The 26440-nt window shown below is 38.6% G+C and overlaps 1 protein-coding gene across 1 annotated transcript in view; it reads right to left on the bottom strand.

Annotated features, from left to right (window-relative positions):
• Window positions 1–26440, bottom strand: part of TANGO6 (transport and golgi organization 6 homolog) — a gene marked incomplete at its 5' end in the record, with an annotated part of 127728 nt that overhangs the window by 79901 nt on the left and 21387 nt on the right. The window contains 5 exons of the mRNA XM_081118739.1: window positions 6886–7020; window positions 12712–12903; window positions 14662–14788; window positions 16172–16348; window positions 18106–18218. Of these exons, the coding sequence (XP_080974865.1) occupies window positions 6886–7020; window positions 12712–12903; window positions 14662–14788; window positions 16172–16348; window positions 18106–18218 (744 nt within the window). The remainder of the gene's footprint in view (window positions 1–6885; window positions 7021–12711; window positions 12904–14661; window positions 14789–16171; window positions 16349–18105; window positions 18219–26440) is intronic.

Below are 26440 nucleotides of genomic sequence, written 5' to 3'. Positions count from 1 at the left end.
ATACAATGGCACCACAGGTCTGGAAAGGAAAGGGACAATAATTGGCAAAAAGGAATTTCTCCAAGAAAGTGGGAGTGAAAAATTACATAAGATTTTATTTTTTCCAAAAGCTTTGTTCTAATAATGCCATAGACCTTACTAGGGAAGGTACATGTGCAGTCAGTGGGGAAAACAAGGATCAATGGTAATCTTTATCTATTTGAAAATACTAGAAAAATTACCATATGAGGCTTCATGAGGCCCTGATAATTTGAAAACCTTGCAGTTCTTAAATCCTTTTTAGAACAAAGCAGGGTATTTATTACTTATTCATTCACTTGTTTCATTATCCAACCAAACAACCAATTAACCAACTAACTGTTTTTGTAGGACCTATATACTATTCTCATTTTATATTATAAGTCCATAGAATTGTTACTACTCACTTTCCCCACTACTTTCCTACAAAGTAAATGAAAATTTGAGGCACATGACAGGTTTATACCTGTAGAATTTCACCATACACTCCCCTCAGTTTTCTTTGTATAAACAATTAGAAACTAATGCAAAATCGGCATAAAGTAGAATTTCTAGTTCTGCAACATGTCAGATTATCTTCATGTGTAAAACAACTGACCATTCTCGTGCTACTGTATCTTAAGGAAGAGAATATATATGTATAGAGTAAAGGTTATATCATCTAAGAAAAGGGTCAATTTTATCAGGAATCTACGTGGAACTGGAAAAGACACTTTAGAATAATTTTACTACTGTTATCATGATGCTAGACCATCATTCAGTACCTCTGCAGTATCATGGACCTTTGCAGGTTTTTTTTACACATCTGAAATGGGAATATCTACTTATATCTACAGTACACGGACTCTTTTATTTCTAGTATATACAACAATTTCTTAAAAACACACACCCAGCCTGGCCAGGCGTGGCTCAGTAGCTGAGCATCTACCTATAATCCAGGAGACTGCGGTTCGATTCCATGCCCGGGGTGTGGGCTTTATCCCCAGTTGGGGGTGTGCAGGAGGCAGCCGATCAGTGACTCTCTCATCATTGATGTTTCAACTCTTTCTCTCCCTCTCCCTTCCTCTCTCTGAGATCAATAAAGATATATTAAAAACAAAAAACACACACCCAAAACAAATAGACCAACGGAATTGATAGAGAGCCCGGAAATAGACCCACATAGTCAATTGATCTTTGGCAAAGGAGCAAACGTAATACAATGAAGACAGACTTTTCAACAAATGGTGATAGAAAAACTGGACATTCATGTGCAAAAAAAAGAAGAAGAATTAGACACAGACCTTACACCATCACAAAAATTAACTCAAAATGGATCATAGACTAAATGTAAAATGCCAAACTCCAAAACTCCTACAAGATAATATAAAAGAAAAGTCTTCATGATCTTGGGTATGGTGATGACTTTTCTTGATTAAATACCAAAGAAAAGGAACCCATGAGAGAAATAATTGATAAACTGGACTTCATTAAAATTAAGAACTGCTTTGCAAAAGACAATGTCAAGAAAAAGAGAAGCCCGGCAGGGCGGGGCTCAGCGGTTGAGCATCGACCTAGGATCCAGGCGATCAGGGTTTGATTCCCAGTCAAGGCACATGGCCAGGTTGCGGGCTCGACCCCCAGTCGGGGGCATGCAGGAGGGGGCCGATCAATGACTCTCTCATCATTGATGTTTCTATCTCACTCTCTCACTCTCTTTTTCTCTCTCTGAAATCAATAAAGGTTTTTGTTTTTTTTAAATGCAAAAAAGAAAAAAGAGAAGACAAGCCACAGACTAGGAGAAAATACTTGCAAAAGACACATCTGATAAAGGACGGTTATCCAAAGAACCCTTAAAACTCAACAGTGAGGAAACAAACAACCCAATTAAAAATGGGCAAAAGACCTGGACACTTCACCAAAAAGATATACAGATTATACAGCATATGAAGAGATGCTCAACATCCTATATCGTCAAGGAATTTCAAATTAAAACAACAATGAGATATCACTACACACCTACTAGAACAACTAAAATGCAAAACACTGACAGCACCAAATGCTGGTGAGAATGTGGAGCAACAGGAGCTCTCATACACTGCTGGTGAAAATGGAGAATGGTACAGCCACTTGCAAGATAGTCTGGCAATTTCTCACAAAACTAAACATACTCTTATATGCTCCAGCAACCATGCTCCTTGTATTTATCCAAATGAGTTAAAAAGTTATGGCCATAAAACCTACACACAGATATTTATAGCAGCTTTATTCATAACTGCCAAAAAGTTGGAAGCAACCAGGATTCCTTCGGTAGGTGAATGGATAAGTAAGTTATAGTACATCTAGACAATAAAATATTATTCAACACTAAAAAGAAATGGGCTATCAAACCACAAAAGACATGAAGGAAACTTAAATACATATTTCTAAGTAAAAGAAGCCAGTCTGGAAAGGCTTCATAGTGTATGATTTCAACCACATAACATTCTGGAAAAGGCAAAACTGTGGAAACAGTAGAAAGATCAGTGGTTATCAGGGGTTGGGGTTGGGGTAATAAAGAGAGCACTGAGGATTTTTAGGACAGTGAAACTATTACATGTGGTAGATACATGTCATTATACATTTGTGAAAACCCATAGAGTGTACAACACCGTGAGTGACTATAATGTAAACCACAGACTTTGGGTGATAATGATGTGTCAGTGTAGGTCCACCGATTGTAATAAACGTACCACCCTGTTACAGGATGTTGATAGCAGGGGAGGCAGGTACATGGAAAATCTCTGTACCTCTTGCTCAATTTTTCTGCACACCTAAAACTGCTCTAAAAAATCATCTATTTAAAAAAATATATCTGTTCTCCCTGTTTTCAAACTTATTGATCATTGGGGGAATCATCTTATTAAACTGGGTAACTTCTCTAATCACACAGACAGGTAGGTGGATTCTGAATCAAATAATTGATAAGGCAATTAAAGCAGTGCATACTCTCAGCTACATAAGCCTACAGATTTCCCACTATTTGAAAAATGAGGAAAATCTAAGACTACATGTGCCAACTATTTGTTCATAAATATTAAAAAACTATTTTGAGGTATAAAGTAATATTCACTTAATTAGTAGATGAGAAAACTGAAGCACTAAATAGTTAATTACTTTTCAAGGGTCATTTAGGGCTACCATCAAGACTGAGACCTGACCATGAAGCCTTCATCTCTACTCCTGTCACAGCTTCTCAGCACAGATCTCAGGATTCTGTGTAAAAGCCCTCAGATCTGAAGGAGTAGCCCATAAGTTAGTGACAGGCTCCTTTATCTAGCTGCCTCTCTTCCAGAATTTCTGGAATGCTTCGGGAATGGAATGAGCAGAGCCATGTCAGTCACATCTATGATTTCTTTCAGGGTGTCAGGAGTGAACCAGTTAGGTAGTGAGTTGTTCTAAACTTCTACAAGTTTTCAATTAGAGAACTGGAGGTTGGACTGGTGGGGCCAGGATTGAGGGTGGTGGGAAGGTGCTTCAGAGGTAAGCATGTGAGAATGGGCATAACATCCTGAGGAGGGAACTGCACACCGACAAAGCCCCACCTGAGGCTTTCCCTGGCTCCCCTATGGGGCAGGCATACCCTCATCCTGCCTTATCCTGCTCCAGTGAGAATCACTGTTTTGGAAGAATCCCAGAGTCTCTTCTAGCAATAAAATTCTGACCTAAAATTTTCAAATTCTGAAAAATACTTATAGTCATTCATTGTGTTCTCATTTCCATACATCATTTATATTTCTTCAGATATTTAGCTGACCAGTTTACATGTCTGGATACTTTTTTACATAATACCAGTAGTACTTTTACTTTTGTTCTAAGTCAGCATACAGTATGCCCTGTTCTATGGTGAACTATACTTAAAGACACACATAAGATATAAAAATAAGAATCTTTTTTTAAAAAAATAATTAAGAATTCATCAGATTAATCACAGCCACTAGAAAGTAAGCTCCATGAAGGCAAAGAGGCACTAGATATATATATTTTTTAAATTTATCTTTATTGTTGAAAGTATTACAGATGTCCTCTTTTTCCCCCCGTTGACTGCCTCTACCCCACACCAGCTGATAAATATTTCTTGAAAAAGTTCATTCTATGATACTCTCAGAAAATGTGGTATGAAATGTCAAGATCTGGGTTCAAGCCCCTGCCCCACCATCTGCACCTCAAAGCTCAGAGGACCCAACAGGCCAGGAAACATCAGGCAGAAACTGCTTCCTGAGGGGACAGGGAAGTTACTAACATCATACTACTTTTACTGATGACCAACCCTGAAATTCAGAAAATGAGTTTGGAATTTCAGTTGTCTTATTCGAAGTCTTAAGCCTATACTTTCTCCTAGTCAACTTCTCTTCCCAGACACTATGTTCTAACAATCACCTTAATTACATAAATCAGAAAACGAGATAGTTCAAATACTATTGATACTGTTTCATCAGCTAAAGTAATTAATCCTCATTGGGAACAGGTACAGTATAATCTTCCAGACTCTGAAGCAAAAAACCCTAAGCCTCAAGATGATTATCTGAAAACATAATTCAGAATCATGACTTTTTCCCCAACACAAAGACAGAAAACCCAGCATTACTCTAGAAGACATTTATAAGTCCATGAATCAAACAGGAAAAAAAAGAATATTTAGTGCAAAAGTATAAGGGTGACGTGTTTATGTTCACTTAAATAACTGCAAAGTCAGAGGAATCAAGGATGTAATCAGTGAGTAAGGATAAATCATGGAAGGGCAGGGACAGGTAAGGGATGTACATTTACATAAGTCACATGAATGCCTCTTAGAACATTACTAATTTACTAGTCAGTCCCAACAATGGGCTTTTAGAAAGGGAAAGGGAGATTTCTATGCTCTATTTTTCCATTTGGGATGTAGTTTGCAATGATAAGAGTTAAATAAGAGGGAAGAGTCCTGGCCAGTTGGTTGAACATTGTCCTGTGCACCGAAAGGTCACCAGTTGGATTCCCTGTCAGGGCACATACCCTTGTTGCAGGTTCAATCCCTGTTCAGGGTGCATGACGGAGGCAGCTGATTGATGTTTCTCTCTCTCGTTCCCTCTCCCTTCCATTCTCTCTAAAATCAATTTTTAAAAAAATCATGTTCTCAATTTATAGAAACAAAGACTATTCAAATTAATGTTCAATCACAAAAATAAAAATCAATCAGGCCAACTAAATACAGTAACAATACAACTTAACAAAAACTATTCCATTGGTGAAACCCTCCTTGACAGTTCTATCAGCAGGGATATAACAGAACTCTAGAAACAGAACCAAAAATGTTTTTTTTAAACTATATAGTAAATATCAAATTAGGAGTACTGCCCAGCCGGGCATGGCTCAGCGGTTGAGCATCAACCTATGATCCGGGAGATCATAGTTCGATTCCCAGTCAAGGCACATGCCTAGGTTGCAGGCTCGATCCCCAGTAGGGGGCGTACAGGAGGTAGCCGATCAATGACTCTCATCATTGATGTTTCTCTCTCTCTCTCCCCCATCCCTTCCTCTCTCTGAAATCAATAAACACATATTAAAAAAAAAAAAAAAAAAGTTAGGAGTACTGTGTAAATCTACCAAGAAATGGGCTTCATGTTAACAACAGGCACAAATAAAAATGCCTTTTCCCCGTCAGGACAGGTTAGAGATGGAAAATTCTAACATACCAAGAATCAGTATCAAATTTGAATCCTCAAACTCAGAATTCCACTCTCAAAGGGTTCCCTACTCATTGCTAAGAGCTACAGCTAGTGTGATTTCAGGTTAGATTTCACAACACTTGCACTGAGCCCATTCTGCCTCCTTGTAGTCTCCTAACCTAATGTAGAATATAATTAACCAGTGCCTACCTTTCCTCCTTGTCTGGCACTACTCTGACCCTCGGTCTCTACATTTCAGCTATCCCAGCCTTCTATCAGTGTCTTCAGTATGCCAAGTTCTTTCCTGGTTTCCAGTCTTTGTACAGGATGCTTTCTTTAATTAGAAGAGTTTCCTCCATCTGCACCACACAAACTCCCAAATTCCTATCCATTGTTCAAGTCTTACCTTAAACTTATACTTCCTTAGTACAGACTGAGGTTGTGTGCTCAGCCTAGGTTGGATGCTCTGTTCTCTTGGTGCCCTCCATTTCTCTTCTGAGGCACTTCATTCAATTCTAAGTGTATATTTTGCATAGTTATTTGGTATCTGACTCCCTTACTGGACTACAAACTTCATGAGGGTAGAGACCATGTCTCCTTTGTCCACTGTTGTATTCCCAGCACCTCAGCTCAGTATTTGGCACAAAGCAAGTATGCAATAAATATTTTTAAGTGAATAAATTAAAATATTATAAATTAAATATGTAAAAGACACATACACTGGAAACAAAGCTTTAATTAACATGCTACATGATATGGGTTGAACAATGGATCCGGTGCTAAAATGAAACTATTCAAAACAGATGGAATGCTAAGCAACCAGCAAATAACAAAGGTTTTCCCTGGACTACAACAGTAGGGATGAGCTTTGGAAAGCCATTACAGTGAGGGTAAGAGGGGTCAGTATTCACCACAGATGCAAAACACTGTGCTGGGTATTTCCAAATCAAGCTTATGCCAGGTCAGAAAGGGCCCTGCCCTTCTGAAGGTGATCACTATGCAGGTGACAAGGTGGAAGTGGCACAATTTTCTTGTCCTCTACTTTAGAGACAATTCTCATTAACAACCTGGCTGGTTTATCCTGGCTCTCGTATGTGCAATATCCACCGTTATTTCTCACAAGGGTATGGAAGGGAAACAAAAGGTTTTTCTCTTCTCTTTCTTTTCTCCCTCCATTCAAGTTGGGCTCAGGTCTGCCACTCACCTGAACAGCTCCTCCCAGCATGACAGCCACCAGCCCCATGGACATGCTCAGTGTCTGTGATTCCACGGTGCTCTCTGTCTGGTGGGCCAAGCTTGCACATGCTCGCTGCAGTGTTGCTGCTACAAAGTCCACCACCTACCACAGAAATGAGATTTAGAATCGGTGGGGAGTAAGAAAAAACAATCTCAACATTTTCTTTACATCGTATGTCTACATCCTCATCTTCTATACCAACATCATGACAGCAAGAACCTTCAAGAACAACTGATACTGTGTAGCAGGCATGGTGCTGTGTTTCACATGCAGTCTCACTTAGGTCTCATATTAACTCTAGGAGGCCACAACTCTTATCCTCATTTTGAACTGAAGAATCTGAGACTTTTAAAGAGGTTATTTGCTCAAGGCCATACAGTCAATAAACGAGAAAGTCCATTTATACTTTTCCAAATGTTTAATATACTAATCCACCTTCCTTTACTTTTCACGCATTTTGTCAGAAAATTCAAATGAAAAATGATTTGTTACTTTCTGACCACCTTAGAGGGTCCTAGATCTGCTTTTCCTAATGATGTTTCCTCCTCAAGGTACCTTCCCCCTCACCTCAGCCATTTTTCTTTTAATTTTTAAAATAGTTGTATTGATTTTTAGAGAGAGAGAGAGAGAAACATCAACTTGTTGTTCCACTTATTTATGCATTCATTGGTTGATTCTTGCACATGCCCTGACTGGGGATCAAACCAGCAACCTTGGTGTATCGGGATGACACTCTAACCGACTAAGCTACTGGCCAGGGCCCCACCCCTGCCATTTTGACAGTCTAATTCCAATAAACAAAGAATGGGGGAAGAGGTGTTCAATTTTATGTGGAAGCCAGTGTCCTCAATCAATCTGCACAAATGATCCAGAGTCATTTTTTTAAGTATCAAATATTTTTAAAGGATTAAGATTATTCTTATATAACATTTTACATCACATCTGGCTAACAACTAAGCCTTAAATGGAATTAATTTGGTCAGCATCCTTTTAACTGCACGTTGATTAATCACCTTCAAAGGTAGAAACACCTGTGAATAAAAGACAGCATATACATACACATGTGCATGCACATACACGTACACACACGTACACAGACACACACTGAGGATTAATGGCTCAAAAGGGAAAAATCATTTTGAAAATGGGGCAGCTGAGATAGGTCATAATAAGTCTCTAAATACCATGCAAGCTTGCATGTTCAACTCCCTGGGCAAATTACACGCTATGCTAGAATCTTTATTGCAAGCTTAAAGTCAAAAAAGTGGCTTGTTAACACTTGTCTTTTGGAGTAAGGCAGGAAACTAGAAAGGTTATTTAAAGTTCCACTTACTGAAATGAACGATGCTAGTTACGGCAATTTTCACCATCCTCTGTAGCCTAGTACTTTACTAATACCAGAAGTTAAGGACACTGGTCCTTTTAGAGAAACTGCTTCTCTACCATCCTGAGCTACCTATTTTGCCATTCAAGAGTTTTCTAAAGCACACCTTGCTTATAGGAAGCTTCTATTTCAGCACAAATATTGTTAAATTCCTGGAAAAACTAGCCTTCTGAATTTTTCTAAGTTCCTCTCCATGAGATAGATTATATATATATATATAATATATAAATACTTTTTTTTTTAATGTTGGAAAACAAGTAGTATCATCCTATTTTTATTAAGAAGGAAATTTTCGATATCTGTCTATATATAAAAACAACAACAAACAAACCAACCAACCAACCCTGGGAGCTATTTACTGGTGTGATAGTCAGCTGTATTGTCATCTATGAAGTACTCTTTCCCCCAAATTCTCTTGTAACAGCAAAACTACCATACCTGTTTGGATAACAGCTCCTCCCCGTACTACTCATTTCCTGTGATTTTGGTGGGGCTGCCAGCCACAAGGACAGGTATGTGACTGAAGCCTGGGGGGGGGGGAGGCACTTTCACTTTTTACCTAAATTTTTTTGTAAAGGAACAGAATTTTAAAAGCCTAATGTTCCTGAAAGTTTATAATGAAAACCAGCAGTGCCCTATGCCATTTCTCTCCATCTGGTTCTGGCCCCACAGAGGCAACCACTTTTAATTATTTAGCTGGTTAATTTAATAATAACATTAAGCATTTACTATTTACCAGGTACCATTCTGAACACATTACAGGTCTTGGCTAAAGCCTCACAATAATCCTATGGGGATGTATAAACCTGTTGCCATCATTCTGGCAGCTGAGGGGAAGGGGGCTGGAGGCCTCACTGCTGAGTACAGAGAAGCCAACGCAATCCTCCAGTTTTTCAGTTTGCTACCACCACCCAAGTTCAGAGGCTCTTGAGTTCAACCTCTCTCAAGATAAACCTCCAGTCTTTTGCTGGGGAGAGGAGGTGGTTGTACAAAACTGAGGAAGGAATCAAGGAGTCTACTGAAACTAGTAGAGCCGTTCAACCTGTTTTAAGCTCTAAATTAAGCTCCATCTGTAGAGCTTATCTAGGGTCTCCAGTCCTTCCAGGGTTCTGCAGGGAAAAGTAACTTGCTTTGTTTTTTTCTTTTCAAAACATTTTTAAAAATAATTTTATTGAAATATAGTGCTTTGCTTCTTGACTTCTCCCTTGCAGGCATTTAACTTCTCATTTTCTGAAGTTGCCAAATCAGCTACTATTTTCCAGTTTCCAAATGTTACTCTTTTTTTTACGTCTCTCCTTTTCTGTTCTATTGGTCCTAGCGGTTTCCAGAGGAGGGAGATAAACACGTGCTCAATACACCATCTTTAATCAGAAATCTCTAATTTTGAAATGTTGTACTTCTATGCTATTTAAATGTGTTTACAGTGAGTATGTGTTACTACCATACCATGACTACACCCAACAATCCCTTATATCCTCTAATACTCGGTCCACGACTGTTCAAAAATGTCTTGATTTGTTTGTATCAGGATCCACACATTGCATTTGGTTATACATCCCTTTCAAGCTACAACAGCCTGCTCCTTTTTTTTCAGCCCTACTCCTTTTTGATGTCATTTATTTGATAAAGAAACTGGGTCATTCATACTGTAGAATTTCCCACATTCTGCATTTGGTCGATTGCTTCCTCATGGCATTAACTTGCTCCTCTGTCCTGAGTTTCCTTGATTCAATTCAGACTCACATTTTCGGATTTGTAGTTTTTATTTTTATTTTTTTAAGTAAGAACCCTTCCCAGGAGGTGCTGCATATGTCCTACTGTATTATATCAGCAGGCACATAATGCCTGCTTGTCTATTTATGGTGATGTTAAGATCAATCTGTCCATACTGAAATATTTAGGGGACATATACTGATATTTGTATTAGCCCTGAAATTCATAAAAAATGAGATGGCTAAACAGTGGAAAGCATAGATTAATATGTGCTAAAGCAAGTGTAACGAAATGCTAATAGCAGAATCGAGGCAGTAGGTATATAGGTATTCATTATAAAATTCTTTCAAATGTGAAAGTTTTCTTAATAAAATGCTGGGGAGGGGGATCAGTTGGCTTGGGTATATTTGGCCTAGTAACATTTATTTACCCCTAATGATTTTGGCAGACATTGATGATTGTTACCTAGATCCATTAATTCATTAGGGGATTACAAAATGTCATTTTCTAGTTCTCTTTTTGAATTTTTTAGTTGTGATTCTTGCATAAAGAAAATTTTTCCTTCATTGACTATTTGGTTACATGGAAATATAGTTCCCAAGGAAAAGCAAGATAAATGCTTTATTCTTTTCCTTCATTTATCAATTTACAAAATAATGAGTTGGTGCCCTAACAACCTCCAAAGATGTCCTACAAGCAATTTTCTTGTGGGGACTAGAATTTTTATAACTTGGATGTGTTTCAATCCATTGCAGGCATGATTCTTTTTAATGATCCAAATGTCCTATGGCCAGTGGCAGCCCCTTCAAATTGGCTCCTGAGTGTTACTGACACGACCTCATTAATCTCAGATAGTTTCCTTGTATTCAGGTACAACAAGATGCCCTGAGGCTTATAGTGTACAATCCCTACCCTAGGCCACAAATAAATCTTTAATCCTGTAAGCTTTGTTTTCTTTTAGTGGAAGAAAATGGTATTTAGAAACTATAATCTAGTACAAATGCTGTTTATTGCTACTGAGTTGTCATTGCTTCTTGGCACTGATAGTGGGCCCAGCTAGGAATTATCTATTTTTCAAAAAGAGAAAAATAAATCATGAGTTCATACTCATGCTTCCAAGTGAAATTCAATATACTAGGGTTTTTACTCAAGTTGTTTGATTTTATAACTCTTTTCTTACACTGAAACTCTTGATTCCTAATCATATTAACAAAATCACTATACTATTCATTACTTATAACTTATCCATATGTGTGTATTTCAAAATAATATGCCAAAATTATCACTAGCAGTAAGACTACTAAATGCAACTTAATTTTTTTTGTGGGGGGTTCTTTTTGTCCCGATGCATTTTAACCTTAGCTGAAGGATAATTTAATGGGACAAATCACTTTTGTATCAGCCTAAAACCATTGTTCCTTAATTAGGAGTAAAGGGAGCTAAGTGCAAAAGCTCAAGTCATATCAGTTTTTAGACTATTTCCCCTTCCTACTAGCATCCTGAGACAAAAAAATAAGGTCTGTATGAAAAAATCTTTAGGGAACAGATATAAACACAGGAGAAACAAATCATCCTACTGAGTAACATAGCACAGGGTCAGTGAATTGAAGGAATAAGAGGGCAGGAAAGAAATCATGAACGTAATTCTCATTAAACAGCCACGATAAGTCGGAGCTGACAGGCAGCTGCAAATTTTCTCAGCAGGAGCTGTACTGAAATGCTGCTTAGCAACACCCGGAGGCAGATGACAATGAGAAGGATACAAAGAGCTGGAGATTCAGATTTAACCGTGACAATCATACCATCTTACAACTGACTATTCACCAACCGAGCAATAACTAATTCTGGTAAAGTGGTAAACTATGGCAACCTGCACTGCCTATGCTTTATTACTTTTATTTCCTATTTTTAAAAAAGCTGGTAAAAATTATGGCTGAGCCAATAAAATTCAGGTGCTGATTCACATAGTTACTCTACTCGAAAAACATTTTTTTAAAAATCAACCTGTAAAATTCAAGGTTTGGGTTTTTTTTTTCAAATTTGAATTTCTAATCATTTTCAACTTTTGATGCACATTAGAATCATCCATAGAGCATTAAAAAATACAGATGCCCAGCCCTGGCAGGTATGGCTCAGTTGGCTGGGCATTGTCCTCTGCACCAAAAGGTGGCCAGTTCGATTCCCAGTTTGCAGGCTCCATCTCCAGTAGGGGGTGAGCAGGAGGCAGCCGATCAATGTTTCTCTCTATTCTCTCTCCCTTCCTCTCTCTCTAAAAATCAATAAAAATATTTTTTTAAAAATACAGATGCCCAGGCTCTAACGAAGACATGCTGAATCAGAACTCTAAAAGTGGGCTGAGCATCAATATTTTGAAAGAGATCCCAGGCGATTTCATTTGCACCAGAAGTTGAAAACCACTCTGATACAACATATAAACATTTAGAACAGTTCTTAAAGTTTTATGTGCTTGAGAATCACCTCAGCAGCTTGTTAAACATGCCGATTCCAGGACCTATGAAAGTGTTGGTTCTCTTGGTCTGGTGTGGACTCAGTAATTTGCATGTTTAACCAGCATTCCAGGTCATCCTGAGGCAGGTGTCATCAAACCACACTCTGAGTAACATTTTTGGAACGTTTTGTGGAAAGAATGTAAAGAAGCCAAACCAGGCTGGATCCAGAATGTGACAGACACTGACCTGAGTGATGTTTGTGAATATCTGCTCAGACATTCTCTCGCACAGAACAGCCATCAGCTGCAGGACCAGCAGCTTCTGCTCTTGGCCTTCTACCAGAAGAGTTTGGTGCTGCTCTAATTCCAAGAGGCTTCTGCTGGAGAGGGGCTGCATTTTTAACTCTGCTTCATTTTCCACAGCCACATGAGTCAACTCCTATCAGTGTAGGAGAAAAGGAAAAGGGAATAAAAAACCTGTAGAATGAAGGGCTCAAAAACAGCTAGAAAACTCTGTTTGAAATGTGTGTTTAAAGGACTAGTCTGCGTTCACTGCAGCATTATTTATAATAGCCCAAAACTGGAAACAAAAATATCTAGCAGTAAGAGAATGAATAAACTGTGATGCATTTATTATATGGCAGCAATTGAAATAAATGAACTAGGTCTATGTGGATATCAAGATAGAGAGATCTCAAAAACATTGTGGACTGTACCTATACTATGATACCCTGTATATAGAAATTTAAAACTTCATAATGAAAAACATATACACGAAGAACTAGTTTCACAGACTACTTATTTTACCAGTATTTCTATGATCTCTGTCACTAGCCTTCCTTGAACTGAGGCCATATAACATTTCCAAACCCTTTTTAGAGACTATTAGATACTTTCAGCACCACAGCCCCTTTTCCCTAAGATATTTAGAACTAAACTTCTACCAATACATAATTCATTACTGTCAGTTGTGTAGGCTTTTCCCCTACCCTTCAAACTGTACATTTCCTTGGGAAGGGAAAACATTAAGTTACTTAACAATTAATGCTTTAACAGAATAACTGACAGTTTAGAGCAGTGCTTCCTAACTGTGCCTGAGCAATTTTGCTCCCCAGGGGGATATTTAGTGATGTCTGGGGACATTTTTGGTCATCATAATTGGAGGGTAATATAAGCACCTAGTGGGTAGAGGTCAGGGATGCTGCTAAGCATGCTATAATGCACAGGGAGCCCCGCACCCCTGCCAGAAGGCCCCTCCACCTGCTACCAACAAAAAATTATCCAGCCCAAAATATCAATGGTACCAAGGTAGAAAAACCTTGGTTTAGAGCAAAAAAAAAGCCTTTGATTTTTTTTTTAAACAAAAATTTTTTAAAGTATCCAATTAAGAGGATATATTTTTGTAATGTTATTTAAAATAAGGGGCTGGGCAGGGGGGATGGATGTGAACATGGAGGGGAGAAAGCATAAGTATCTCCTACTTCAAATTCTAGAGTTGTTAGCCCTAATTCCCTCCCTGCATTCTCCCACACCCACACCATCCTTAAACTCCAGAAACATTCTCTTGGAGTAGACACTTTATTTAGGGAAAATAATGAAGAAGGCAGAGCTGGGAGATAGGGAATCAGAGACCACCTGGCTTATGGTCTCGAACAGTGCAAATAAGGAGTAACGGTATGGGGTACAGGTTACTGTTGGAGATTAGAACAAAAGGAAGCACAGCCACCAGTACTAAGAAGTAAACCCGGAAAAGGTTTCAAGTGGCTACAAAATGAAATGAGAGAGGCAGAACTGCTAAATCTCCTTCCCAAATACCTGACAAAACAATAGTCAGAAAGGATAAGGGATTACTCTATAGCTGTAAAACCTGCTATTAACTTCAAAAGAGTTCTTATTGTGAACACAGAGCAAAGATTAACCCTTTCATAGATCGACAATTCTGCTCTGGTCATCTCTAAAATTTCAATGCAAATTACCTTGTAAAGTCGTTCAATTATATGTGTATTGCTGAAGGTAAGTTTCTTCTTTTTACCAAACCTACTAAAAAATAAATTACCTTATGTCCTCTTGATTATTTCTCCTAATAGGACCTCATTTTAGAACCTAAAATTATGACTGCCTTGGAAATCCAAAGGGGCTCCTGATGCTACACTGGAATAAAGCTGACTGTGAACCACACATGTACTGTAGTCCTCACCTTCAAGCAGAAGATGAAGAAGTCACCAGCCAAACCACATTCTTGGCAGTGGGACAGCAAGTCCCCGAGATGCTCTACCTGGCACTGCTCTGAGGACACCTTCTGGTACAGGGCTTCATCTTCATCACTGCAAAGTGGAGTCAGATTTATTTTGGGAAGATTGATTACCCAGAGATATTTTTTTGAAACCTCATTAATAACATTCTAAAATAACGTTATTTCCATACAACAAATCATTAAAAAGACCTCGAAGTTTTGTTTAAATTATTTTCCTGTTACCTCAGAAAAAATTCATGTTTGCATATAGAAAAATTTCTTGTGCATAATTTCAAGTAGATTATAGCCCCTTAAAAGTCCACGTAGAGACCCCAGGTTAAAGATCTGGTAGTGGATGGAGATTCATTCAAGCACTGTCTATTCGTTATTTTTCCTACAATAAAGAGAAACTATATATAGTTTCAATAAGAACTGTTGATTTTGACATATATGCCCTAAGAAGTGCACTAAAAACTTGTTAAGACAGTAATAAGTTTTAACTTCTGATAAGTTGAATGCTATAAAATTCTCTATCGAGTCACTAAATTGATCCCAGGTTAAACTGTTCCAAAGCGTTTTTTAAATAAACATACCAAATTTTTTAAACTCTTTCAGTTCGGGGTCATAGCTATAACCACAGAACCTACTAATGTTCAACAAAACAACTCTCAGAAAAATACTAGCTTGAGTTTGTACTGATAATTGTTTGCAATCAATGTGTTTTTTTATTTTCCTCAAGTCCATCATATTGAAAGAGTGTTCTAAAACTTAAAGTTAACCATGAATAAAAAAATTAAACTTAAACACTTTAATTAACAAACAGCAGCATTTTGAAAGTGATGTGACATCTCAGCAGAGTAGCTGCCACCAGTTAAATATTATATGAACTCTGATCAACAAGAATTTACATTCTGAGGTAATAATATCTACACATATCACCCGGAAAATGAAAATAATTTAAAATACACTTGTGAGATGCTGGAGAAATAAATTATCCATTCCAGTAACATTTATTAAGCACCTTCTAATCAATCCCTAGGAGAAACAAACCCCAATTATAAAATTTCTATAAAAGGCATCTATCAAGCAATTTCCCTTAGGAATAAGTCTGACTCTGAACACACATATACCACTTTGAGAATGAGAAAGAGCATTGGTTTGTTACGGTGTTGTGGGTGAATATGTGTCTGCCCTTTACTCTGATTTACTGGCAAAGGCTTTGTGAAGTAAGGGCCCTTGTCATGATGCAGAGCTGTGAGGCTCCAGTAAATTGCACCTACTCTTAGCTAGAAGCCTGGATAATTACTTAAGGCCCACATTTTATTTAGATATTATAATAAACAGGAGCACCTCAGCCCAGCCGCTTGAGTTTTTAGTTTCCTTTCTATCAGCGCCCCTTAGCGGACAAGTCACAGAATGGCCTCTTGGGTACAATGAAATCTGAAGAGAGATAGCAAAGGATGGCTGGACTCACCAAATGGCCTCTTTGATGGTAATCATAATGCCACCTTGAGTGGCAGCTCTAAACTGACACAGAGAATGGAGAGAAGGCACAGATCTGTCCAATCCTGCAAATCCTTTCAGGCTGGCAATTGCTTTCTTCCTCTCCAGTTTCCCCAGGAACCATAATAAGATATCTTGGCAAAGTGACCTGGCAGAAAAAAGTTATAAATGAGCTCGTTATCTTATTCTAGGCATCCAGCAAGAGAGAAAGAAAGACTGTCAGGTCCCACTGCATTCCAAATGCTGGCACAATCACCTAGTTCTACTGAAGTGCAGGAGTGGAAAGTATGAATCTTGTGAATTTCTGAATACAAATATCCTGAAATTCAATGAATGAGTGACTGATTTTTGGCTCTAGAAGCAACCATGATATGACATATGAGCCCACGTGAATTTTTTTTATTTATTTTTTTGGTAAAATCAAGTGTGCCCATTGCCTTTGGATTAGGCAATGCAAAAGAAAGGTCACACTGATGAAACCATCGCTACAGATGGGACCAATAGTGGGTGACCAAGAAACAGCATACCGACAAATTCTTGCTGATTCCTCAGCCCCTTTTATCGGTGCCCATCAGCCAGGAGAGGAATGAAATAAACGTTTGCTTCTTCCTTCTCAGTCTCTGATGCAAACATGATAGTACTATGAGGACTTGGGTTTCAACACTAAAACAAGAATTATTGTATGGACAGTAGGCCTTTGAAGCCAAATTCACATATTTATAGTCTTCCCACGGCACTTTCTACTGTCACTTCCGTTATGGCTTTGGGCTACAATGATGCACCAACTTAAAGTTAAGAGTCAAAGGCAATATGCAAGCTTTGACTAATATGCAAGACTGAGTACAGTTAACTCTTGAACAACTGAGGATTAGGGATACCAATTCCCCCTGCACAGTCAAAAATCCATGTATAACTTTTGACTCTCCCAAAACTTAAGTTCTCCCTCGGTATCCGTGAGGGATTGCTTCCAGGACTCCCTGCAAATACCAAAATCTGAAGATGCTCAAGTCCCCTATATAAAATGGCATAGATTAATGCACAGTCAGCCCTCCATATCTACAAACTTCCAATCATGGACTGAAAACAATATAGGTACTTACTGAAAAAATTGTGTATAAGTGGACCCGCACAATTCAAACGTATGTTGTGCAAGGGTCAACTATACTTTCCTTCACCCCTTAAAGATGATAGCTTTCTATTTGCTAAACAGCCTAACACACAGTTAGTCTTCATAATAACCCAATGAAGAGGGTACTATTATTGTATATCATATTACATGTGGAGGATTTCCAAACACCAAAAATCAGAATTCTGTAGGACTTTAGAAAGGATATAAACTCTTATAAGAAGAAAGAAACAACATAAGTAGCTGTGAAAATAGACCTGATACAACAGGAGTCCTATTTAAATTCCAATACAAAGGTTATTTTTGGATGACTAAGAAACCCCTCATTCTAAACAGCGCTGTGCAGCACTAATACCAAATCCAAGTCTAAATTACAGAGTAGCACATTCAGATCTAGATTTCCCAAGCTTGATTTCTAACTCCCCACCAGGTAGTTATGATCCATCCTCTATTTCCTCCTTCCTAGACACGTAATTCCAGTATTTCTCACCAGTTAAACAGTGGCATGTTCATACATGTCAACAAAGATTTCATCTCTGATGTCTAGGACTGAGGCTGAGGAAAGTCATCCTAAAAACTACATCCAATTCCCTGCAATTTGAAAAGCTCTCCATTTTCTAGATGAGCAAAATAAGAGGACCCTCAAATGTTTTCCTAACTTTGAAAGGAAAAAAACAATTATAAGGTGACATAAGTCAAATTCAAAATAAGAACAAGAATAACACACACACGAGAAGACTTCACTATTTATAAACAAATAAGGTTCTCTGGTTGTTTACCTTATGTGAGACACGCTCTGCTTGGTAAAACAGTAGAGAGAAAAGAGCACTCCCAGGACGGGAAGCAGGGAGTCCACCAAAACTGCTGAAGGTTCATTCCCGACCACGTACACCTAGGGAAAAGGAAATGGCGAGAGGCAGTGTGACTGCAAGGCCAGAGGAATGGGAACCAAGCACCACACACTCACTAACAGGGCTCAGAGTCTTGCCGTAAGCAACACTCTAGCCCTAAAATGAACAAATTTAGCTCCAAGGCCAATGAAACCATTTGAGATTGACAGACAGGCTAAACCACAGGGAGGGAGACGGGACGGCAGCTCTTTTGTATGTGCAGCCTGAAAAACTGCTGGGCAAAATGGGCAAATTAACCCATTTTCTGACCCCTTACTTTCCTACCTTTGACTACCTCTGAGTCTCCTAATCTGCTTATTATTCATCTGTATAATAATTCTCTTACTGCGGAAGGCCCTGCTCTTAGGAACTAGCAAGCAATTAATGCCACATAGAAAAAGTTAAAACTACTTTGGAAAAAAGACCCACAAAAACAGCTTGCTCTAGATCTGTCCTGCTGAAGATGTTACTGCCAAAATGGCATGTCCTATTCTCTCCAAATCAATAAATGTTCAAAGAAGTTATGCTGTGTATCTAGATCTGCTCTGGCTTTATAGGATTGAGTATGTGAGGATGCTGATTTTTATTAACAATAATTATGGTACTTCTTTTTTAATATCCACTGGGATCAAAGTACTGTCCTAGGTGCCACAGTGAATATAAAAACGAGTAAGAGTCATCTCATTTCTCAGATTGCTTGTGGTCTAACAAGAAGACTAAAACAAATAAACCAATTACAACAATAACAACTCAAGGTGGGTAACTTAAAGCATCTTAAGAAGCACAAAATGCTATTCGAAACTCCAAACAGAGTAGGATTTCAAAATGTAATTCTGCTACAATAAATTAATTAAAGCCTGATGTGCAGACAGTGATAATGATGATAAAAGAAGAAAAGAGAGAAACTGACAATGATTACACTCTTATGTGTTCCAGGAACTATGCTAGGATTTTTATCTTCCAGGTACTATGATTTTTTTAAAGAGTTAGCTCATTAAAATTCAAACAATCTCATGAAGTCGGTGTTAGCAGCCCTATTTTAAAGGATGAGGTAAAGGAAGCTTAAAGAGGCCCTTATTTATAGCAAGTATGGAGGCAGGAATCAATGCTACTTATGGAAAACTGAAGGTCATAGAGGCACACAGCAGAAAAATCTCTGTACTTTTCCAGGGACCCCTGTCCCTTTAAATCAACCCTAATTTTTCATACTCCTTAAGCCTCACAACTCCTCCATGGAGCTCGATAACCAAGGAGCCAGCTTCCTGTGCATGATCTAATCTCCATAAGCCCAGCTAAATGAAGTGCATTGTATGGCAGTGTTCAGAAGTACTATGCAGGCCTAATTATATATCACCAATTACAGGAGGTAAAAAACAGATTCCCCAAATAACGTTAAGAGCCCATTGTTCGGCTCTGGATTCTGTGTTCCCAGAGGTAATCCCTATGGAGCCATCCTTCTTTACCAGCATCTTTTGTACATTTAAAATAAAATTTAAAAAAAACAGATGGAGTTAAATCTTTATTATTTACTGGCTCGAATGGGCCAAAACACCTCAAACTTTAACATGAACTCAATCAAGCACAGTTCCCAGGGGCATACACTGTTGTTGATAAAGTTCTCCAATTTTTCAATTCTCTTCTTATACTTTTCTGTATTTTATTAATAAGAAACAAGTACTACTTTTATATTTAGGAAAAACTGTGCAGCTGTTTATACGTATGTTATTTATTTTTATATAAAGCTTCAGCAAATGTTTATTGAGTGACAACTGTGTGCCAGGCATACAGAGGTGAACAAATTATCTGCTTCAAAGAAGCTTACATTCTAGTGGGGGGAGAGCAAATAAACAACAAATATATAACATCAGGTAGTGACAAGTGCCAGGAAAAAAAACAAAACAGGTTAAAAGGATAGAGAGTGATGAGGGGAACAGCATGTGGAACAAGAGCGAAATTAAGGATAACTCCTACCAATTCATCAACTAATAATCATTAAGTTCACAGACAAAAATAGACAAATGGAATTTTTTTTTCAAAGTGGAAAGATTTAGGCAAAAGTCAAAATACTTCAGCACCTATCAGAGGAGATGATTATTTTGTGTTACCTCAGTTTTTGGTAAACAAGCACTTTAAACACAGGAATATACAGTGTAAAGGACCACTGTCGCTGCTTTTATGAAGCAGACAATAGCTACCATTTATTGCATGTCTACTCAAGAATGAACTAGGTTATTCAGCTAAACATTTAACACACAACCAATCCCCACAAGAGTTCTGCAGCCTAAGGGATTTAATTCTCATTCTAAAACTATGGAAACTGAGGCTCAGAGGAGCAAAGTTAGTTGAGCAAAAGCACATTGTTAGTAAATGGCAGGGCCAGGATGAACACAGCTCTGTCTGGCACAAAACCTGTGCACAATCCATAGAGACAGAAAGCAGATTAGTAGTTGTCAGGGGCTGAGGGACGGAGGAATGGGGGCTGATTACTTAATTGGTACAGTTTCCATTTGGGGTGATGATAAAGTTCTGAAACTAGACAGTGGTGACGGTTATACAACATTATGAATGGACTTAATGCCACTGAATTAAAGTGGTTAAAATGGTAAATTTTATGTTGTGTGTACTTTACCACAGCTTAAAAAAGAACAAAGCATTGTACTACATGACCTTTCAATACTCCCCTCCCCTTGTTCATAATGATATTTTCATTGCTTCAGTCCCTAACCCATACCAACTTTATCCCAGCTGTATCCCTCACCCCAGAATCAGTAGATCCCAGCTTGTCAGGCTATTAATAACCCTATTCCTGCAATCTTTGCCAAAGAGAGCTGGAGATCCTGAGTGGCACCATGGACAGCAGCTTCTGTACCACTTCCTCTTCCTCCTGAGAGTCTCATAGAGCCCGCTACTACCAAGTCTTCTGGTGGATCTCCAGGGCCATATCATAGCCAGTCCTTTCCAATGACAGTCCCTTCCTTCCAACCTCTTGCCTCATGCAGGTTAACAGTTTGCTCTGCACCTGACATGCAACATTACCCTCTACTTGCACTTCCAAAGTGACTCTGGTCCCTTCCCCCTTAAGTGGAATCCCCAGATTATTGAATTGTATCTGGAGTTTAGTGACCCATAAAGGAACACAGGAGGCTGGACTGATTCAGCCAGTGCTGAACTATGATCTCTTGGTGCCAGCACTGAAAATGACCAAATGCTCTAGAGAAAAACAGTACTCCCAGTGAAGTCACACTACATATGAAGGGAGCAGTCTCCTCCACACCAGGCTGGTGACAGTACCAACTGAAGAAGCAGGAAAGGTAAGCTGCTTCCTGCCCCACTGAGGGAGGGAGGGCTCTACTGCACTGTCTCTGTGCCCTAACATCCAGGTATAGTGGAATTTCATTGGACTATGCTTATGTGTAGTCTCTTTCTAATTGGGAGTCCTACCTGCTCACGTGGAGGCAGGGATGGGAATTCAGGTTCTGAAACATAATTCAATACTTCATATGTTATTTCAACTTGTGGTAAAAATGTTCCAAATCATTTGAAAGTTTCCTTTTTCCAGCAGTATAACTAATGGATATGTTTCACATAGGGTTGTTTGTAAATACTCCCACTGACCAGTTGTGAGGCTTAACACAAGTCAACTGAGTCTCGGTTTCCTTATGTAGAAAATAAAGGGGTTGGATTAATCAAGCTTTAAGGCCCCTTTCATGTCTAATCTAGCATTCTCGGACTTGACTGCAAGTCTGCTTATTTTCTTCTAAACATTTCTGATATCTCAGCCATAAAGAGGTAAGACTAGTTGAAAAAAATAAACCATCTTTCCCCACTCAAAAAATTTTGAAACACTGAATCTTCAACTTGACCAAAATTTCTACCCCTTCCTCACACATTTTCTGCTCTACCAGTTATGAACTTAGTACTTTAATGATGAAATCCTATTTAGTTGAAAGATTTTCTGGTTACCTGAAGTATCTGTACAGCCAGGGATCACCAAACAAAATATCAGGAGGAGGGAAAGCTGAAGCAGGGAAGGGAGAGACAGACTCTCAAGGTACCTATTCAATTCTTTGGTGTAAAAAATCCCCTCTGTGAGTATGTAAAATGGTGCTTTGCAGTTGAACTTCCATGTCTACCTGTGGCTTTTCCAATATAAATGTGTAGGGCAGGGCTGTGGGGCAAAATAAGAGAATAGCATGGCTCTGTAAAAGCCATAATGGCTCAGAAAAGATTAGAAGAGGAAATAGATGGGTACCAGTGATCCCACGGGCAAGCTGGGGATTTCCCCATTTCTTTCTAGGGATTTCCATATTCCTTCCTGAATGCACCTTGGCTTTCTATTACAGGGCCAGCCACGAGAGAAGGTGTCTGTGGTTAAACCTTACAACCCTTCATTTAAGCTTAGAGGACTGCTGCCCTAACAAGTAGCAGAGAGGCATGTTTCTGGGTACATAATTATACACAGATCGCACATTACTGAAACTCTTTGCTTGACTGGGAGCTCCTTGAAGGCAGCAGCTGACTCATAATCATTTCTGTATTTGTAAACCTAGCAGAGTGTCTGGCATTTAGTAGGTACTTGGTAAATGTTTTGTGACCTATTAACTGAATCAAAGAATGAATGAACAAAATAGACTGATTGATGTTTATTTTCTCAAAAGCTCTATTTTTGTGGGGAAGTTACAATGCTCTCTGTATTTTAATTTTTTTAAAAACTTGTAGCTAGAAGATAATCAATGAGAATTAACTGAACAGAACAGAACTTCAGCCGTGAAAGGGAAAGCAGACTGAACAAAAAAGAAGGGCTTGACTTGACTATACTGGCTTGTTCAGCACCTATCTTCAGTGTCTGGAGGACTGAATTTCTCTGGAAGGATTGACTAGAAATTTAAATTAAAAAGGAAAGGAAAAACTCGCAAGAATCAAAATGGTCAAAAGTATTAAGAATAAACGCATGTTTTTATTTTTTTAAGTAAATGTATTGGGGTAACATTGGTTAATAAGATCACATAGGTTTCAGGTGAATATTTCTATGATACATGACCTGTATATTGCACTGTGTGCCCATCACCCAAAGTCAGGTCATCTTTTCTGTCACCATATATTCGGTCCCCTTACCCTTTATAAACATGTGTTTCTGTTTTAAAGCAAAACAAAACAGAAAGCAGTCCTCACACGCACCACCTCTCATTTCATAGACTTCCATATCATTGTTAAGCATATCCCTTAGAGGCCACTGTTGAGTAACTAAAAAAGTACTGGGAAGTCAGGAGTCAGGAAGCTTGGGTGTGAATTTTGTTTCTTCCACCTATGTGATTGCCCAAAATCACATATTAAGTGAATGAACACGGATAACACATTTAAACCTACCTCGATCTCAGTTTTCTCATTTATAATGTAGGCACTAAGCTTTTGGCATAAGGACCAATCAAGACAATTCACGTTAAAACATTTTGTAAAGTATAGAGCCCTGTGCAAAGGTTAAATTTATTTCTAAATATTTTATTCTCACTGATGCTACTGTATATAGAACTGTCTGCTTAATTTCTGGCCTTATCTTTCACAGGGATGTACAAGTGGGGAAATAAAAGCATGATGAGTCTATTCAGAATCAAGCTGAACTAATCCTAGCATTGAAATCCAGTACAGGCTGAAACTTGATTTTACTCTTGTTAAAGATGAAACTAGCCAAGGGCTGCCTTCTAAAATATCACAGTGATTCTTTCAATAATAATGTTCCAGAACTTCTAATGCATTTACTAAGTTTAAATAAGACTTGTGAGAGGCAAAAGAACAGGACAAGTTACCTAATATAGCATTTTGTACTATGCTCACTTTCAGAGCATATTGCATAAAATTATCTTTTAAAATAAGTTTCCCTGAGTCCGGCCGGGCGTGGCTCAGCAGTTGAGCATCGGCCTAGGATCCAGGCGATCGGGGTTCGATTCCCAGTCAGGGCACATGCCTGAGTTGTGGGCTCGATCAATGACTCTTATCATTGATGTTTCTATCTCTCTCTCTCTCCTTCTCCTTTCCTCTCTCTGAAATCAATAAAGATATATTTTTTAAAAATAAAATAAAATAAGTTTCCCTGAACCAAAGAGGAACTGACAGTTTTTTGAGCACCTATTATGTACTAATGCATACAATGAACCTACCAAAAGTTACCTATTCACCACCACAACCCAAGTGTTAAATACGTTACCTCAAGTCACATGGATAGTCAACCCTGGAGCCAGATTCCAACCTAGGTCTGTCTGACTCAAAGGGCCAGGTGCTTGTCACTACACTATACCACAGAATCTCAACTGTAGCAGTTAGAAAATCTAACACTTGCATATCCCACAGCTTGGAAGGTCATCTCTTTCAGTCCTTTGCCTGTTCTTCAAGGCCACAGTTCAATTAGAGATGGAAACATCCAGAAGAATGATTGCCTTTAGGGAACAGTCACAGATGGGAGGGAGATTAACTTAAAGCCTTTTGCACCTCTTAAACTTGTATCGTGTGCAAATATTATCTTTTCTAAACACAGAAAGAGTGAGGGAAAGACAGAGGGAAGGAAAAATTGGTCCCTAAACCAGCTCTGCCACTCACTAGTATGATTTGGGACAAGTCACTTCATAGTCATTTGGATTTTGCTTCCTTTACTGTAAAATGAGGGATTAACTCGTTAAAACTCAAAGAATGTACCACATCAAGAGTGAACCTTAATGTAAACCATGGACTTTGGGTGATATTGACATGTCAATATAGATTCATCGACTATAACAAATGGAACACTCTGCTGTGGATGTTGATAGTGGGAGAGGCTGTGAATGTGTTGGGACAGAGGATATAAGGGAACTCTCTGTACTTTCTGCTATAACCTAAAACTGCTCTAAAATAAAGTCTATTTAAAAAAATGAGAGGTTATATTAGTTATTTCTAAAGTTTCTTCCAGCTCTAAGGTCTATTATTCTAACTTACTCTACAAAAAATAATTAAAAATTCAGAAAGAGGAGTTAACTGGCCATTCTGACAAGAAATCTTAATTAGAAATTCATTAAGATTAGATGGGGGGAAAAACACTTGGATAATTAAAGTCAAGATTCCCTCGCCCAGCCAGTGTGGCTCAGTGGTTCCGTACTGACCCACGAACCAGAAGGTCATAATTCAATTTCCAGTCAGGACACATGCTTGGGTTGTGAGCTCAATCTCCAGTAGGGGGCATGCAGGAGGCAGCCAATTGATGATTCTCTCTTATCATTGATGTTTCTGTCTCTCCTTCTCCCTTCCTTTCTCTAAAATCAATAAAAACATACTTTTTTAAAAAAGATTCCCTGAATCTGGAAAAAGAGAGATAAAATGGAAAATGAGAATGAGGAAAATAAACTAATTAGGTACCTTCTAGCCTTGCCTACCCTAAAATTTCTTCCACCTTTAGGGAGTCTCAGCAAGTACTATAAGATATACTAAAAGGAAACATCCCCCACACCACCCACCCCAAGTCCACTATCAGATTCTGGCCAGTTCTCTTTAAGAGCAAGAAAGTGTCCAAGTCAGAAAGAATTGGAATCCTCTTCTCCTGCCCTACCCAGAACCAATCTCTATGCAATCTAGGCCTCTCCTCACCTCTCTAGGCAAAGAAAAACCACTTGTCCCTCTCACACCAGGGGGACAAAAGAATTTCAGCCTTCTAGGGATTGGGCCCCAGACATTCAGAGTCAGAGGAAACAGGAGCCAATGGACTGAACATAATTTGAGCTGCATATCTCCTTTTTGGCTTAGATAATTTTACCAAGGGTAAGGTACGCACATAGAGATGATGAGAATTATTATGCAGTGAAGTACAAGCAACTATGTCAAGTTTTCAATTCAATTCGACTACCACCTACATATACACCTGTATTGGTGAGAACTTCCCGCTTGGCCCGCCCGAGCCGTATTGCTCCACTTGCTATGCATGATGGATGCAAGAGCAGAAAGGCCTTCCCTTGTCATTGTTCTGCCACAAAACTTTCATTCAAAGAGCTGAGGGATTAGTCCTTAAAAAACACTGAATTGAACACTTTAAATGTCTGAATTGTGTGGTATCTGAATATCTCAATAAATCTGTTAAAAGAAAAGAAGAGAGAGGGACAACCAGAGCTGGAAATGTTTCCAAATGCCTCTCTAAAATTAAACACCCTTTTGCTACCCAGTGAGTTGCTGAATCAATTCAACCATCCCAGATGTTTTCCTTATTTCC

The sequence above is a fragment of the Miniopterus schreibersii genome, assembly GCF_964146895.1.
Source record: "Miniopterus schreibersii genome assembly, chromosome: 18".
Classification (NCBI taxonomy): domain Eukaryota; kingdom Metazoa; phylum Chordata; class Mammalia; order Chiroptera; family Miniopteridae; genus Miniopterus; species Miniopterus schreibersii.
The sequence above is the reverse complement of the archived record's forward strand: the minus strand, read 5'-3'. Positions and strand labels throughout refer to the sequence as shown.